Below are 16,586 nucleotides of genomic sequence, written 5' to 3'. Positions count from 1 at the left end.
TGAATGGGTAGCGAAAGTTCGGTCCTGAGTCCTTGGTAACTGGTTTCTGTCGTTTCCTGTCCTTCACTTTGTATTAACTAAATTACAGAGAAATGCTTTGCATACATCTGGATGATTGACTTACCTTTTCGCTACTTGGGTTGGTGATGGTGGGATGAGTTGGTGGTGGGGGGTGAAAGGGAGGGGGGATGGTCATTGGGTGTGAAGTTGGGGGCGGTGAGGGTAGGAGTAAGGGTTATTGATATAGTGTATTGAGATGCATTGTTGATTTGATGAAGCATATATTGTATTATATGTAAATATGTAAATACTGTAAAATGTGTTTTTATGTATAATTATACGGTTGCATTTTGTGTAATAAACACAGACAGTACAGATGCCACAAAGTGTCCAAAGCACCATACATAGGAGGATGACAGTACAGGTGCCACAAAGTGTCTGGAGAGCCACACATAGGGGGATGACAGTACAGGTGCCACAAAGTGTCTGGAGAGCCATACATAGGGGGATGACAGTACAGGTGCCACAGAGTGTCCACAGCTCCATACATAGGAGGATGACATACAGGTGCCACAGAGTGTCCACAGCTCCATACATAGGAGGATGACATACAGGTGCCACAAAGTGTCCAAAGCTCCATACATAGGAGGATGACAGTACAGGTTCCACATAGTGTCCAAAGTGCCATACATAGGAGGATGACAGTACAGGTGCCACAAAGTGTCCAAAGCGCCATACATAGGGGGATGACTCTAGAGGTGCTACAAAGTGTTCGGAACGCCATATATAGGGGGATTACAGTACAGGTGCCACAATGTGTTCAGAGCGCTAGAACATAGGGGGATGATGTATGTAATGGTCCTGGCAGTTACCAGAGAATATATATTGATATATATATATATATATATATTTATTTATATATATATTACTGTACTGTATACTGATGAATACATAATAATATTAAACACTTGCTAACAAGTTACATGATCTGTTGCACGCTACTATGACATTAATGTATCAATACGATACATGATACCTATATACAGCTATATGTTCTGTTGCTGCTCAGGGTTCCTCTGTCTGCAATCAGGTGACGTAGGATGAGAAGACCTCTGTCAGGGAGTGGTAACCTCTGGTCTATGCTATAGTAGGTGGTGATTCACTGAGGGAGGAGATACATATGGAGTTTATGAGGGGAGGAGGATATATGAAGATGTATAGGATTTAGGCATTGTTAGCTCATTCTCATCTGAGTGATCTGTCACTGACACATGTGTGGATTATAAACCGATCCTTATGTATCTCCTGTATATTTCCTCTCTGGATGCCTGACTACATTACCTTGTATAGTGCCTCCATCAGTACATCCTGGTGTCCTGCGGCCACATAGCTCTCCACTCCACCGCTCTCCCTGGGCTGTGGAGGGGTCATTCACCTGGACCTGATCTACCTGGTAGGACCTGGACCCTTCACGACTACAGAGACCATGAGACATCACCACCTGTGGACACTGACACTTCTTCTCACCATAAGTGAGTACCAAACAGGACACATAATACTCCTGTCTCTGCATAAGCATTGCCTTAGCTGGGACCTTCTAACTTGTTCAGGGATATGTCAGTAACCTGGCAGCAGTGACATTTTCAATGAGCTCATAACGGCCCCTTATAAAATGATGATGTAATGTCTGCACACCAAGTCCTTGCTGGGGGACACATTCCTTCCACTCCTGCACCAAGACCACAACCTGTAATTTACCTGTCTCTCCCCAACCTACAATATTTTAAAGATTTTACTCTATAACTCTCCTCTACAGCCTAAACTACAGCTTACCTTATTCCCACCTACTCCCTCTGCATGTACTACTAGTTACTGTCACACTAAAGCCTGCTGTATTCTATCCCCACCTAACACTACTCCCTCTGCATGTACTACCAGCTACCGTAACACTATAGCCTGCTGTATTCTATCCCCAACTGACCGTACTCCCTCTGTGTGTACTACCAGCTACTGTCACACTATAACCTGCTGTATTCTATCCCCATCTGACACTAATCCCTCTGTGTGTACTACCAGCTACTGTCACACTATAACCTGCTGTATTCCATCCCCATCTGATACTACTTCCTCTGGGTGTACTACCAGCTACTGACACACTATAGCCTGCTGTATTCTATCCCCATCTGATACTACTCACTAGGTGTGTATTACCATCTACTGACACACTATAGCCTGCTGTATTCTATCTCCACCTAACACTACTCCCTCTGTGTGTACTACTAGCTACTATCACACTATAGCCTGCTGTATTCTATCCCCATCTGACACTACTCGATCTGGGTATACTACCATGTACTGTCACTCTATAGCCTGCTGTATTCAATCCCCATCTGACACTACTCCCTCTGTGTGTACTACCAGCTACTATCACACTATAGCCTGCTGTATTCTATCCTCACCTGACACTACTCCCTCTTTGTGTACTACCAGCTATTGTCACACTATAGCCTACTGTATTCTATCCCCATCTGACACTACTCGATCTGGGTATACTACCATATACTGTCACTCTATAGCCTGCTGTATTCAATCCCCATCAGACACTTCTCCCTCTGTGTGTACTACCAGCTACTGACACACTATAGCCTGCTGTATTCTATCTCCATCTGATACTACTCACTCTGTGTGTACTACCAGCTACTGACACACTATAGCATGTTGTATTCTATCCTCATCTGACACTACTCCCTCTAGGTCTAATACCAGCTACTGACACACTATAGCATGTTGTATTCTATCCCCATCTGACACTACTCCCTCTAGGTCTAATACCAGCTACTGACACACTATAGCCTGCTGTATTCTATCCTCATCTGATACTAATCCCTCTGGGTGTACTACCAGCTACTGTCACACTATAGCCTGCTGTATTCTATCCTCATCTGATACTAATCCCTCTGTGTGTACTACCAGCTACTGACACACTATAGCCTGCTGTATTCTATCCTCATCTGACACTACTCCCTCTAGGTCTAATACCAGCTACTGACACACTATAGCCTGCTGTATTCTATCCCCATCTGATACTAATCCTTCTGGGTGTACTACCAGCTACTGACACACTATAGCCTGCTGTATTCTATCTCCACCTGACACTTCTCCCTCTGTGTGTACTACCAGCTACTGACACACTATAGCCTGCTGTATTCTATCCACATCTGACACTACTCCTTCTGTGTGTACTACCAGCTACTGTCACACTATAGCCTGCTGTATTCTATCCACACCTGACACTACTCCTTCTGTGTGTACTACCAGCTACTGTCACACTATAGCCTGCTGTATTCTATCCACACCTGACACTACTCCTTCTGTGTGTACTACCAGCTACTGTCACACTATAGCCTGCTGTATTCTATCCACACCTGACACTACTCCTTATGTGTGTACTACCAGCTACTGACACACTATAGCCTGCTGTATTCTATCTCCACCTGACACTTCTCCCTCTGTGTGTACTACCAGCTACTGACACACTATAGCCTGCTTTATTCTATCCACATCTGACACTACTCCTTCTGTGTGTACTACCAGCTACTGTCACACTATAGCCTGCTGTATTCTATCCAAACCTGACACTACTCCTTCTGTGTGTACTACCAGCTACTGTCACACTATAGCCTGCTGTATTCTATCCTCATCTGATACTAATCCCTCTGGGTGTACTACCAGCTACTGTCACACTATAGCCTGCTGTATTCTATCCTCATCTGATACTAATCCCTCTGTGTGTACTACCAGCTACTGACACACTATAGCCTACTGTATTCTATCCTCATCTGACACTACTCCCTCTAGGTCTAATACCAGCTACTGACACACTATAGCCTGCTGTATTCTATCCCCATCTGATACTAATCCTTCTGGGTGTACTACCAGCTACTGACACACTATAGCCTGCTGTATTCTATCTCCACCTGACACTTCTCCCTCTGTGTGTACTACCAGCTACTGACACACTATAGCCTGCTGTATTCTATCCACATCTGACACTACTCCTTCTGTGTGTACTACCAGCTACTGTCACACTATAGCCTGCTGTATTCTATCCACACCTGACACTACTCCTTCTGTGTGTACTACCAGCTACTGTCACACTATAGCCTGCTGTATTCTATCCACACCTGACACTACTCCTTCTGTGTGTACTACCAGCTACTGTCACACTATAGCCTGCTGTATTCTATCCACACCTGACACTACTCCTTATGTGTGTACTACCAGCTACTGACACACTATAGCCTGCTGTATTCTATCTCCACCTGACACTTCTCCCTCTGTGTGTACTACCAGCTACTGACACACTATAGCCTGCTATATTCTATCCACATCTGACACTACTCCTTCTGTGTGTACTACCAGCTACTGTCACACTATAGCCTGCTGTATTCTATCCACACCTGACACTACTCCTTCTGTTTGTACTACCAGCTACTGTCACACTATAGCCTGCTGTATTCTATCCACACCTGACACTACTCCTTCTGTGTGTACTACCAGCTACTGTCACACTATAGCCTGCTGTATTCTATCCCCATCTGACACTACTTACTCTGTGTGTACTACCATCTACTGTCACTGTATAGCCTGCTGTATTCTATCCCCACCTGACACTACTCCCTCTGTGTGTACTACCAGCTACTGACACACTATAGCCTGCTGTATTCTATCCCCACCTGACACTACTCCCTCTGTGTGTACTACCATCTACTGTCACTGTATAGCCTGCTGTATTCTATCCCCACCTGACACTACTCCCTCTGTGTGTACTACCAGCTACTGACACACTATAGCCTGCTGTATTCTATCCCCACCTGACACTACTCCCTCTGTGTGTACTACCAGCTACTGACACACTATAGCCTGCTGTATTATATCCCCATCTGACACTACTCCCTCTGTGTGTACTACCAGCTACTGACACACTATAGCCTGCTGTATTCTATCCTCATCTGTCACTACTCCTTCTGTGTGTACTACCAGCTACTGACACACTATAGCCTGCTGTATTCTATCCCCACCTGACACTACTCCTTATGTGTGTACTACCAGCTACTGTCACACTATAACCTGCTGTATTCTATCCCCACCTGACACTACTCCCTCTGTGTGTACTACCAGCTACTGACACACTATAGCCTGCTGTATTCTATCCACATCTGACACTACTCCTTATGTGTGTACTACTAGCTACTATCACACTATAGCCTGCTGTATTCTATACCCATCTGACACTACTTCCTCTGTGTGTACTACCAGCTACTGTCACACTATAGCCTGCTGTATTCTATCCCCATCTGACACTCCTTCCTCACCCACATCCGAAAATGATTTACAGGAATGAATAAAATCCTACCATAATCTCCGTGAGGGTTCAGGGAAAAAGTAGATCTATAGGTTAGAGATGTGCGTCAAACTATTTTTGCTGGTTCTGGTTGTAATTCATTGTTGGTTTTGGTTTTGGATTCTCTCCAAAAATGGATAAAAAAAAGCTAAAATTACATATTTTGAGCCTTTTTTGTTCCTAGAGAATTATTAACCTCATTAATATTAATTTCCAGTCATTTCCAGTCAATTTTGACCACTTAACAGTTCACAATATTGTTTTCATCCAGTTAGGCCAAAAGCTTGCACTGAGCTAGCTGGCGGACTAAGCTAAGCGACAGCAGTGGGCAGCACAAACATGTAGCAGTTCAACTTTCATCATAGCACATCAGGAATCAAATGTTTTCATTTATCAAGAGGCTTGATGGAGATGGAGTATGTATGTAGCTGAAGGCAGAAAAAGGAAGGGTTGAATCTTAGTAAATTTTATTTAAGATTTGGATTCCAAAGCAAATTTATGAGGGAGGAGGGGAGGCATTTACAAATAAATATTGTAATCATTCACATCAGTACTTGCCCCAGTTGAGCTATTTGGTGGCACTGAATTTTTTTTTTTAAAAGTCAGGGGGCATGCAGGAGATGCTGTCTGTGGCCATAAACAAGTCTGGACATTTTTGGCATTCATCAACTGCATGTAAAAGATTTCAGCAGCTTTGATAGTTCAACTTCCAAACATGGCACATTTAGGAAACAGAATGGCACTGCAGTGGCAGACAGGATGGCAGTTTAATAAACTATTCGACCCTATAGAAACAACTCAAGAATGTTTTAATTAATCAATAACTAGGTCAGAGGCCCAAGGGAGATGGAGTATGTATGTATTTGAAGGCAGAGAAAGGAAGGATTGATTCATAGTAAATTTTATTTAAGTTTTGGATTTCTGAAGCAAATTTATGAGGGAGGAGGGAGGCATTTACAAAGAACATTTACTCATTCACATCAGTCCTTGCCCCAGTTGAGCTATTTGGTGGTTCTGAATTAAAAAAAAATCAAAGTGGCATGCAGGAGATGTTGACTGTGTCCATACAAATTTCTGGACAATTTTGACATTCATCAACTAAATGTAGAAGATTTCAGTGGCTGTGGAAGTTCAACTTCCAATATGGCACATCTAGGAAACAGAGTAGAAGCAACATTTTATTAATGAAGAACTAGATCAGTGGCCTGAGGGAGGTAGAGTATGTATGCAGTGGAAGGTATGGAAAGAAGAGATTGATTGGCTGGTAAATTAAATAAAGACATTTTTATTCTAAACACAATTAATGGTGGAGAAGGGGGACCCGACAGGATCCGCGCCCCGGCTGGGGATTTCCCACTAGGCTTGGATTCAAAATTGAGGCAAAACCTCATCATCCCATCATTGGATTTTACAGGTTTTGGATTTGCTCTAAGTCCCTCTCATAGTGATTCAGATGTCATTTCTCACAGGACCACCAGAAGAAGCGCTCACACTAGACTGCCAGGGCAGAAATGAATTAATAATTACAACTGGGTGAACATGTCCCATGTTTTTGTCCACCCAATAAACTTAGTAGTTCAGAATTTTTAAAAAAAAATGAAAGTGGCATGCAGGAGATGCTGTCTGTGGCTATATAAAAATTTCTGGACAGTTTTGGCATTCACCAACAGCATGTACAAAATTTCAGCGGCTGTGGAAGTTCAATTACCAACATGGCACATCTAGAAAAGAGAATGGCACTGCAGTGGCAGACAGGATGGCAGTTTAATAAACTATAACAATATGTTTGTTATCTACACAAAAAGACAGTCAGCAATGCCCCAAAAGGTGCTTATTGCAAAGAAAATAGGTGCAATTGTCAATGGGCCCTTCCACCGATGGGAGTAATACCGGTGTAGCATCTGTCCATTTTGATTCTTCAATGGGTGCAAAAACTATTAATGTGGCAACAAACAAAATTGAAGCTCTGAACAGGAAGGGGGCAGGGGTATAATTAAAGTTTGGTACTAAACATCTCTCGTAATCATGCTTCTGGGATTATGTATGGGTAGGCTTGAGAACATCAACAGATATCATCACAAAATATCCTCTCCATTTGGTGCTTGAGTTGCATCTGACCAAACATGGCTGTTATGATCAAGGAAAACCAAGCTCATCTGTTGTTGCACATTGGAATGAAAGTTTAAGAAAAAAGGCAAAAAGATTGGTATCTACAAAAATAAAGGTTGAAAAATGGTATGTGAGTATTTTGAAAGTATACTTATTTGTGAATTTCATTGAAATAAATACAGTATGAAACAAAAAAAAAGCAATCGTCAGAGAAGCGGTACAAACACACGGCAGTTAAAAATAATATAAGACATCTATGAAACATTTTCCACAAAGCAGTGGAAGACAGGATGGCAGTTTATAAACAATAAAAATATCAGTCAGCGATACCCCAAACAGCGCACAATGCAAAAAAAGAGAGGTTCAAGATGGAATTGTCCTTGGGCTCTTCCACCTTATGTTGTGTATATTAAACAGGACTTGGACAGTTTAACAAACCAATAACTTCAGTGACAGTGACTTCCATTTGTGGCTGAACTGATTGGTTTGTTTGGGCCCCCACAAAACAAGCTACCAATGGGCAAAAGGCAGCTAACAGTGGTCTTAATCCTCTCTACAGTTGAAACTGGAAGAGGAAGATGTCGTTCTCCTCATCTGATTCATCAGTGTGTACATAACCCTCACACAATATTCATCCCCCGATGGAATCCACCATTACAGGTATCTCTGTATTTTTATGATGTAAACGGCGGTAAAGGTCTTCATCATGGATTTTACAGTTAATTTGGATGAACGTCATCTTTTCCACATTTTGAGGAAGTAGCCTCCTTTGCCGATCGCTGATAAGGTTCCCGACTGTGCTGAAAACTCTTCCTGAGTACACACTGGAGGGTGGACAGCTTAGATAAGGCAAAGCCAGTCTGTACAAGGGCCTCCAAATTGCCTTTTTGTCTTTTCAGTAATCCAAGGAACTCTGTGACATGCCTATGTGTATGATGAAAATAATCCTCCACCAGTCTTTGGATGGTGACCCTATCAGATGGAGTCGTGGTAGCATTGTAACTAATTTTTGGTAATTCTTTTAGACCTGACCAGATGTCACAAATTGACTCCTCTGCATCAGCACTGGGTCTTTTGGGGAAGATTAGGTTTTTCCTGGCAGCTTCCAAAATTAAAATGAAGGAAGAGATGTTGTCGTGTGGTGTACCACTTGAGCTGCGTGCTGCTCACCAGGAGCTCTTTGCTTCTCTTAAGATCTGGGTCAGTTAGAAATAGAGACACGATGTACGACTTAAACCAAGGTTCAAGCACAGTCGCCAAAATGTAGTGACCTGATTTGAAGAAATTGACAGGCCTTGGACCCTGGCGAAGTGAACAAAGGACCTGATCTACAAGTCCGACATACTAAGTGGCATCGCTTTGTTTAATCAACTCCTTTCAATTTCTCAAGCTGATTTTTCAAAAGCATAATTAGGGTAAACACATGACTCAAACTAACAGTGTCTGAACTCAGGGCCTGATTCAGAACTGGACGCTCTTTGAGAGTGCTCGGTCTGAATCAGGGAGTCCCTTTTTTTTAAAGACGGCCTCCTGGCCGCTCACATAGCTGTGGGTGACCACCCACAGCTTATGTGAGCGGCCAGGTGATGGTTGCGATGGTCAAGACCATCGCGACCATCGGGCTTGTGACGAGACCCTTGTGGTAGGGTCTCATGGCCGCAAGCCCCAGTGGACTTCCTGCTCTAATAGAGCAGGAAGTCCACCTACTGACATCACCAGTGATGTCAGTAGGGCCGCCCACAAATGGCAGGCGTTCCTTTGGGAACGACTCCGTTTGTGTAGCCACTCCCCTGCCGCCTACAAAAAGGGGTGAGCTGTAGTGAGTCCCAGAGCGAGAGAGTTTCTCTCTCGCTCTGGGGCTCGTGCATGCACATGCCGTAGCCGGCTCCGGCGTGTGCATGCGCAGTGTGGGACCATCGACCCGCTTGCGAGTGCTGTGCGCTCACGAGCGGGTCTGTATCAGGCCCTCACTTCACAGGTGGCTACTTCAAAAGGGTTTGAACACATTGCACAAGACAGAAAGCATTCTCCACTGTTCAGGACTAAGGAACAACCCCCCTCCTCTCCCAATGTCATGGCTTGTTGTATAGCTGTGGTTGGCTTTTTGCTGTTCATCCATCCGCATATAAAAGGTGGAGTTCCACCTGGGTACCACCTCTTGCTTTACTTGGTTGCAGGGCAAATTTAACTGCTCTTGCAGCTGCTGCAATCTTCTGCATGCTGTGGCTGAATGGTGAAAATATCCCGAAATTTTTGGGATCACAGACAGCATCTCCTGCACACCCCTGTCATTTTTGGAATTCAACCAGCTGTAATGCTGTCACAATACTGTTGGCATTGTCAGAAGTCACAAATCCTAAAGAGAGGCCAAGTGGTGTAAGCCATGTTGCTATGACATACAACAGTTTTTCTAAGAGGATGTCAGCGGTATGCCTCTTAGTGAAGCCGGTGATACACAGAGTAGCTGCCTCTGAATGAGCTGCTGTTATTTGATAGATGCTGCTGCTGCTAAATACGAATGACCCACTCAGTGGGCTGTCAGTCATATAATATATAGCTTTCCCACTACGGCTTGTCCACATATCTGTGGTTAAGTGGACAGTGGGTGCATTGGCATTTTGTAGGCCAATAATTTGTTGTTGTTTTTTAAAGTCCTAGTACAGCCGAGGAATGGGCTTTTCAGGTAAAATGGAACCAAGATGGAATTTGGTACCGGGGGCACAGTATCTCAATTAACTGTGTGAAACCCACTGAATTAATTGCGGATATTGGATGCAGATCTAATACTAGCATAGCCGTCATGGTGTCAGTGATCCGCTGTGTGACTGGGGGAGAGCCGTTGTACTTGCTCCCCCTTTCAAAGGATTGATTCACAGGCAGTTGTTTTTTTTTCAATAGTAGTCTTCTTGGTCCCCTTCTGGGATGAAGATCCATCCCCAGCAGCAACAGCAGCAGGCCTAGTGCTAAAGGACTCCTCTGAGCAATCCTAGATAGGGAAGGAGTCACCTACCCTTAGCAAATTGGATGCAGGACTACCTCCGATCATTACTGTGGATATTTAGGAAGAATGTGTGGGCAGTAGAGATTTCAGGTGCTGGTATATAAGAGGTGCATTTGTTGCTCCTTTGCACAGGCATGACAATGGCCTCTTATCATGGACAAGAGCTGCCTCCACTGGTGCCTGATATACACAAACAACAACATCCTCATCCTTAACATTCTCACTAGTGCTGGTGTCAGCTCCACAAATATCCCCCTCATACTCTTGCACTTCCTCATAGGCATCCATAATTTCTATATCATCAGCTATATTTTGCAGCTCATCACTACATTTGCAGAGGGAGCAGAAATGGTGGAAGGTGGCTTCTCTGCGAGTACAACAGTATCAGAAAGGTCAGGTGGACACACTTAAGGTGCATATATACGCAGCAATTTTTTGGATGACTGAATGATAACGATATCGTTATTGTTCAGTCATCCAAAAAATTGTTCAGTTTTAGGTCCAAAATGATGAACGAAAACTACCAATGCGCGCTACCGTTTGTAGTTGGTAGTTTTCATTCATCGCCCAAACCTCCCGTCCAACCTGACGATATTGTCAGGTTGAGCATGTTCGGGGATGAGGGATGGAGCCCGGCACTGAACGAAATCGTTCCTCATTAACAACATTGAGCACGCCCCTGCCGGGGACACACAGGACGAAGTCGCTCATGGAGTGAATCATCCCGTGTGTATGCACCTTAAGACTCTCCTCAGGGATTTGTGACATTTCTATTTCTGAACTCACAGTTTGTTCTACTACCTTTAGTAGTTTTCATTTTTTTACGCCTCTTCTACACTCTGTGTGATAAGATTTTGCATCGTCAGGAGAGGCAGAGGAAGATGACTCATAGATGCTCTGACTTATACTTTTTATGCCCTTGAGCATCGGCTTTAGTAAATGACATTGAAGGACTAGTGTCGTTATCATTACTGGTGGCAGCAGCTGCAGCAACAGTATTTGGTTGCTCTTCTCTAAACGTAACATTATCCATTTTTCAATTTGCAGATCACTGCGTAGCTTATATATGTATGTGAACAGAGTACACCAAACTGTACAAACAATACAATTTTTTTTATGGCACAGCTCTATTCCTACGTGGACTGGAGCCACATGGATTATATATGCATGTAAGCAAAACAAAGCACACAAAACAGTACAAACAATATTCTATTCAAACAGCATGGAGTGGAGTTACAGGGTTTATATATGCACAGAAATGTTTTACTGATGAAGTTTGGACACAGCGCAGCCAATACAGCAGAGTATAGCATAGCATACAGCAGCGTGCATCCCCTATTGACTTAGCAGTACAGCCACTTGTGACTTGTAAGTGTGGACACAGCCTATAAAGCAGAGTACAGCACAGCAAACAGCAGTGTGCACCTTAGACACAATGAATATGCAGCACAGCCACTTGTGAGTATGGACACAGCCTATACAGCAGAGTACAGCACAGCATACAGAAGTCCCGTCTGTGATGCCTTATTTAGAATCCAAAAGCAGCGAGAACCCGATGCCTTGTTTTGCCTCGAAGTGGAATCTACTCTGATCTACTCGGATTCCCTATGTTCGGGCATGTTCGGGACCCAAGGAATCCAAACCGCTTATTTCTGCTACAGGTTATTATTTACACTGTCCCCCTAGATTGGCTGTAATTATCATATATTACATGTGTTCTCTCTCTCCCCTATGTATTCTCTCTTTCTCTCTCTCTCTCTCTCTCTCTCTCTCTCTCTCTCTCATCCTTTCTCACCTAACAGTCTGGACACTGAACACATTATTTTTCTTGCAGGTTTTCAGCACATATTGTCTTCTACAGGTAAGTCCTCTCCCCTCCATCCCTCCATCCATACACCCTCCATAAAATAGATCAGGTCTCTCCTCCCCCGGCCCATACATATAGCCCCCCCCCCTCTATATCATGTGTGGATGATGACAGCAGCTGGTTCTGTACAGGTTGTGGTAAACCGGTGATCTCAGACCGCATCGTGGGTGGGAAGGACGCGGTGTATGGAGAGTGGCCCTGGCAGATCAGCCTGAGGAAGAACGGTTACAGCATCTGCGGTGGTGTCATGGTGGACAGGCAGTGGGTGGTGACCGCTGCGCACTGCTTTGTGCGGTAAGTAGCCTATTGTATCTATAGGTGTGATATATATCTATATACAGTATATATATATGTATTCCTATATGGGTGTGGTGTTATCCTGACAGGCAGAATGTCAGCTACAGAACGTTGACATGTTCTGAATGGTAATACTGTATGTCATCGTTCTACATGTTGATAGAGCATCATTCACTATTTAAGCTCTTACAATAAATCTAACCCTAATAAATCTAGCATTAAAATGTAGTCTCTACATTGTGGCTGACGCCATGCGCAGTGTTGACATAATCATAATGTTGTCGACAGCATAAATTAACCACTGCGACGGCATACGCAGCCTGAGTACTCGCTGCGTGCGATGAGGTCAGCGATGTCCGAGTATGGTCAGGGCTGCTGTAACTGTGCGTGAGGGGCCGATGTTACTCCATGTTCCCGATGTATACGCAGGACTGCGAGGAATTACAGATGTGATATAGTGGTAGTGGGCGGCAGTGGGCGTCTCTATGCTGGCCATACGACAGCATCGCGTGCGTAATTGCAGCTGCGATCGCCATAGCGATCTGTAGTGAATCAGGACCAGAATGCGTAAGCCGGTTTGTACAGTAATTACACAGCTCATCGGGCAGCTGACGTTGGCGCCATTCCTTATACATTGTATTAACTCAGAATTAAGAAAGTGTAAAAATAATCGTGTTCTTTAGCCCATGGTATAGATGGGGGTGTAGCGCCATTACCGAGGTTATTCCGTTACCGGTCCAGCTCTTACTGCCCTCTGCGCATGTTTTACTGATCCCCAATATTTTGTACAGTTGTGAAATTAGGGGTCTATTTACTAAGCCTAGAATGGAGACAAAGTGAACGGAGATAAAGAACCAGTCAATCAGCTCCTAACTGCCATGTCGCAGGCTGTGTTTGAAAAATGACAGTTAGGAGCTGGTAGGCTGGTACTTTATCTTCAGCCAAAGCTTAGTAAATTGTCCCCTAAGTCTTTGGATTATTGTTCCATTATTTTCCCACGATGAGTTGGTGTCTGAATTCCCTCTGAGCTCCCATCCTCCTCCTCCTCCTTCCCTCAGGCCCTACTCTACCTCAGATTACATGGTACATCTGGGCGCTTACCAGCTCTCTGTACCCACTGGGATCATGTCCAGGGTCAGCGCCATCTACATCCACCCCGTATATAACCGTCCGGGCGGAAGTGGAGACATTGCGCTGATAAAGCTGACAAACCCCGTACAGTACACGGACTATGTGATGCCCATCTGTATCCCCACCCAGGACGTCCAGTTCCCCGCAGGCCTCAGCTGCTATGTGACCGGCTGGGGATCCATTCAGCAAGGAGGTAAGATATAAATCTCTGTATAAATATCATTGTTTATGTACAGATGCACTTACTGGGAGAGGATGCCAACATGGAACGCGATGCCTCATGCCCCGAAATACTGTAATGTCACGGAACCTCCAGGACCTGATCTATAGTTATAGGATGAATTTGTCTCCCCAGTAGCCGTACACTATGGGGTATAGTTACTAAATGGCGGATTTTCAAAGCCACCCACTGTAGCAGGTTTGGCCGCAGAATTAAAATGTTAATAACAGTAAATGTAAAACACACCTGGATTTGCACTTAATATTGACGCTGTTTTAAATCCTGTGGGGAAATCCTCCATCGATCTGTGTCTTAGCAAAGCTGCCATTAGTACATACGCTCCCATGTCTGTCATATACCTCTGTAAGGGGCAGACATTGCTGGGGCCTCATGTATGTGACTGAGACGGATACTGGGATCTAACCTGAATGATGTGTCCTTGCAGTAAGCCTGCCATCTCCACAGACCCTACAGAAGGTTCAGCTTCCTATCATAGACCGGGCGCAATGTGACGCCATGTACCACAGTAATAACCCTACGCTGCCTGCCAGTGCTACCATCATACAGTGGGACATGATCTGTGCTGGGTACCCGAATGGACAGCAGGACGCATGCCAGGTAACCACACAGGATGGCGGAGGTGGGGGCAGTGTCCTGCACTATGACTGGGTGATATCCCCTTTATTAGCGGAGCTTGCAGACAACTGAAGATATAAAATATACAGCCGATTGCGGCATATCAGCCACTGCGATCCAAGCTGAATCAGGCCCTCAGTCTCTTAACTTGACCACTAAAAATACTTAACTAAAATAATGATTGAGGGCCTGATTCAACGGCATATGCAATTACGTACGCACATCGGTCGATTGCTCACAACTGCGCATATGTATAAGCCGAACTGCACATGTACTGCGTTCGCACTGCAATTTCGCACGCACAGATGAGTCCATCTCAGAGTAAGTGACCGGCTGTGAGCGTTTGGGGGTGATGACAGGGGGGGCGATCGGAGAAACGCAGGTGTGTCTGTCCGTTGGTACGCAGTTTCCTGGGCGTGCATAAATTAGCCACTGCGATTGCATACACAGCCTGAGTACTTACTGCGAGCGTCGAGACTCCCAGTTTTTCTGTGGCTGGTCAGACCTGGTGTAAATTGTGCATGATGGGCCGACCATTGGTGCTTCTCTCTACCAGAGTATATTCTGAATAGTAAGCTCTATGGCCAAACCACCTCTCATTAATAGGGACTCAGGGCCTGAGCGCTCACAACAGGGTCGATGGTGGCCCAGAGCGCATGCGCACGACGGAGCCGGCTACGTCGTGCGCATGCGCGAGACCCAGATAGCGACGGGCAAACCGTCGATCCAGGTCTCGCACCAAAGGGGGCATGCTGTCGATGTTGAGTGACAGCACGCCCCCTTTGGTGGGCGGGCCGGGGGGGTGGCTGCTCAAACGGAGGCGTTCCCATGAGAACGCCTACCGTTTGGGGCCGGCCCCACTGACATCAAAAGTGATGTCAGTGGAGAGATTCCGGCTCTGTTAGAGCCGAAATCTTTCTGGGGCTTGCTGCAACGAGACCCTACCACAAGGGTCTCATCGCAAGCCCGATGGTCGCGATGGTCTTGACCATCGCGACCATCTTCCTGGCCACTCGCTATAGCTGTGGGTGGTTACCCACAGCTATGCGAGCGGCCAGGAGGCCGTTCTTGAAAAAAAAAAAAAAAACCGGCCCTGATTCAGAGCGAGCGCTCTGTCAGAGCATCCGGATCTGAATCAGGGCCTCAATCCTGCATTGTGCTACCTGCCATCACATTGCTGTTCTCTGATCCCCCGTAGGGCGACTCCGGAGGTCCTCTCGCTTGTCAATGGGATGGATCTTGGCTGTTAGCTGGAGTGGTCAGCTGGGGATTCGGCTGTGCGATTCCAAACCGCCCCGGTGTGTACACCAGAGTCACGGCATACTCCGACTGGATCCAGCAATATATCCCACAATTCCAGCAGACGCCTGCCATCATCATCCCCCCAGACCCCAACAATGGCTCCGTGGGTCCATCATCCTTCCTCACCCTCCTCCTCATCGCTCTTCTCATGAGCTGGTTGTAGCCTCCTGAAGACCCTACTGTAGGCTGCAGAAGATCGCTAGCCCTTCTCTGTCGGTGGCGCACCCTTATACTAGATGATAGGAAGTATTTTACTCCTTAGAACAGAGAAAGGCGATGAATGGCCTATTATAGAGGATTCACTCCACACAGTGCTATTTGAAGCCATGTCCTGATAATAGAGTTTGTGTTACTGAACTTTTATTAAATAAACTTTTAATGGTAGTTGTGTTTATAATTACCCATTGCAATATTCTTATTCCCTACACACGGCGGAGAAGCCATTTTGTGGTAAGAACCAGTATTTAGCATAATCAACTCACTGGGGACTAGTGACATCACAGAGGCGTGAGGCACAGACAGGTGACTACCATTGTGTGCATGTGATAGGTCTGCTTTAAGAACCATTGCCAAATAACTGGTATTTAAATGGACCACAAGGTGTCACTAGAGTCCCCTG

At 45.2% G+C, this 16,586-nt stretch overlaps 1 protein-coding gene across 2 annotated transcripts; it reads left to right on the top strand.

Annotated features, from left to right (window-relative positions):
- The first annotated feature begins 1,264 nt into the window (after positions 1–1,264).
- LOC148431375 (serine protease 27-like) lies at positions 1,265–16,267 on the top strand. Of its 2 annotated transcripts, XM_088466041.1 has the most exons (6): positions 1,265–1,532; positions 12,349–12,375; positions 12,513–12,675; positions 13,737–14,002; positions 14,475–14,647; positions 15,864–16,267. In XM_088466041.1, the coding sequence occupies exons 1-6, from the start codon at positions 1,487–1,489 to the stop codon at positions 16,128–16,130; spliced, it is 942 nt and encodes a 313-aa protein (XP_088322167.1). In that variant the 5' UTR covers positions 1,265–1,486; the 3' UTR covers positions 16,131–16,267. The 2 variants fall into 2 exon arrangements, with proteins under 2 accessions (XP_088322167.1, XP_088322168.1); XM_088466042.1 differs by lacking the exon at positions 12,349–12,375.
- The last annotated feature ends 319 nt before the right edge of the window (positions 16,268–16,586 follow it).

This window comes from Taudactylus pleione, unplaced genomic scaffold (genome assembly GCF_031769625.1).
Source record: "Taudactylus pleione unplaced genomic scaffold, aTauple2 ptg002354l, whole genome shotgun sequence".
Classification (NCBI taxonomy): Eukaryota; Metazoa; Chordata; class Amphibia; order Anura; family Myobatrachidae; genus Taudactylus; species Taudactylus pleione.
Note: the sequence above shows the minus strand (reverse complement) of the source record. Positions and strands in the feature narration are given on the sequence as shown.

What these genes read in the sequence shown, in the direction of transcription:
- LOC148431375 (XM_088466041.1), top strand. Translation starts at nt 1,487, where the DNA reads ATGAGACATCACCACCTGTGGACACTGACACTTCTTCTCACCATAA. An exon ending in GCACATATTGTCTTCTACAG is followed by an intron (nt 12,376 to 12,512) that starts GTAAGTCCTCTC and finishes GGTTCTGTACAG; the next exon opens with GTTGTGGTAAACCGGTGATC. An exon ending in GCTGCGCACTGCTTTGTGCG is followed by an intron (nt 12,676 to 13,736) that starts GTAAGTAGCCTA and finishes TCCTTCCCTCAG; the next exon opens with GCCCTACTCTACCTCAGATT.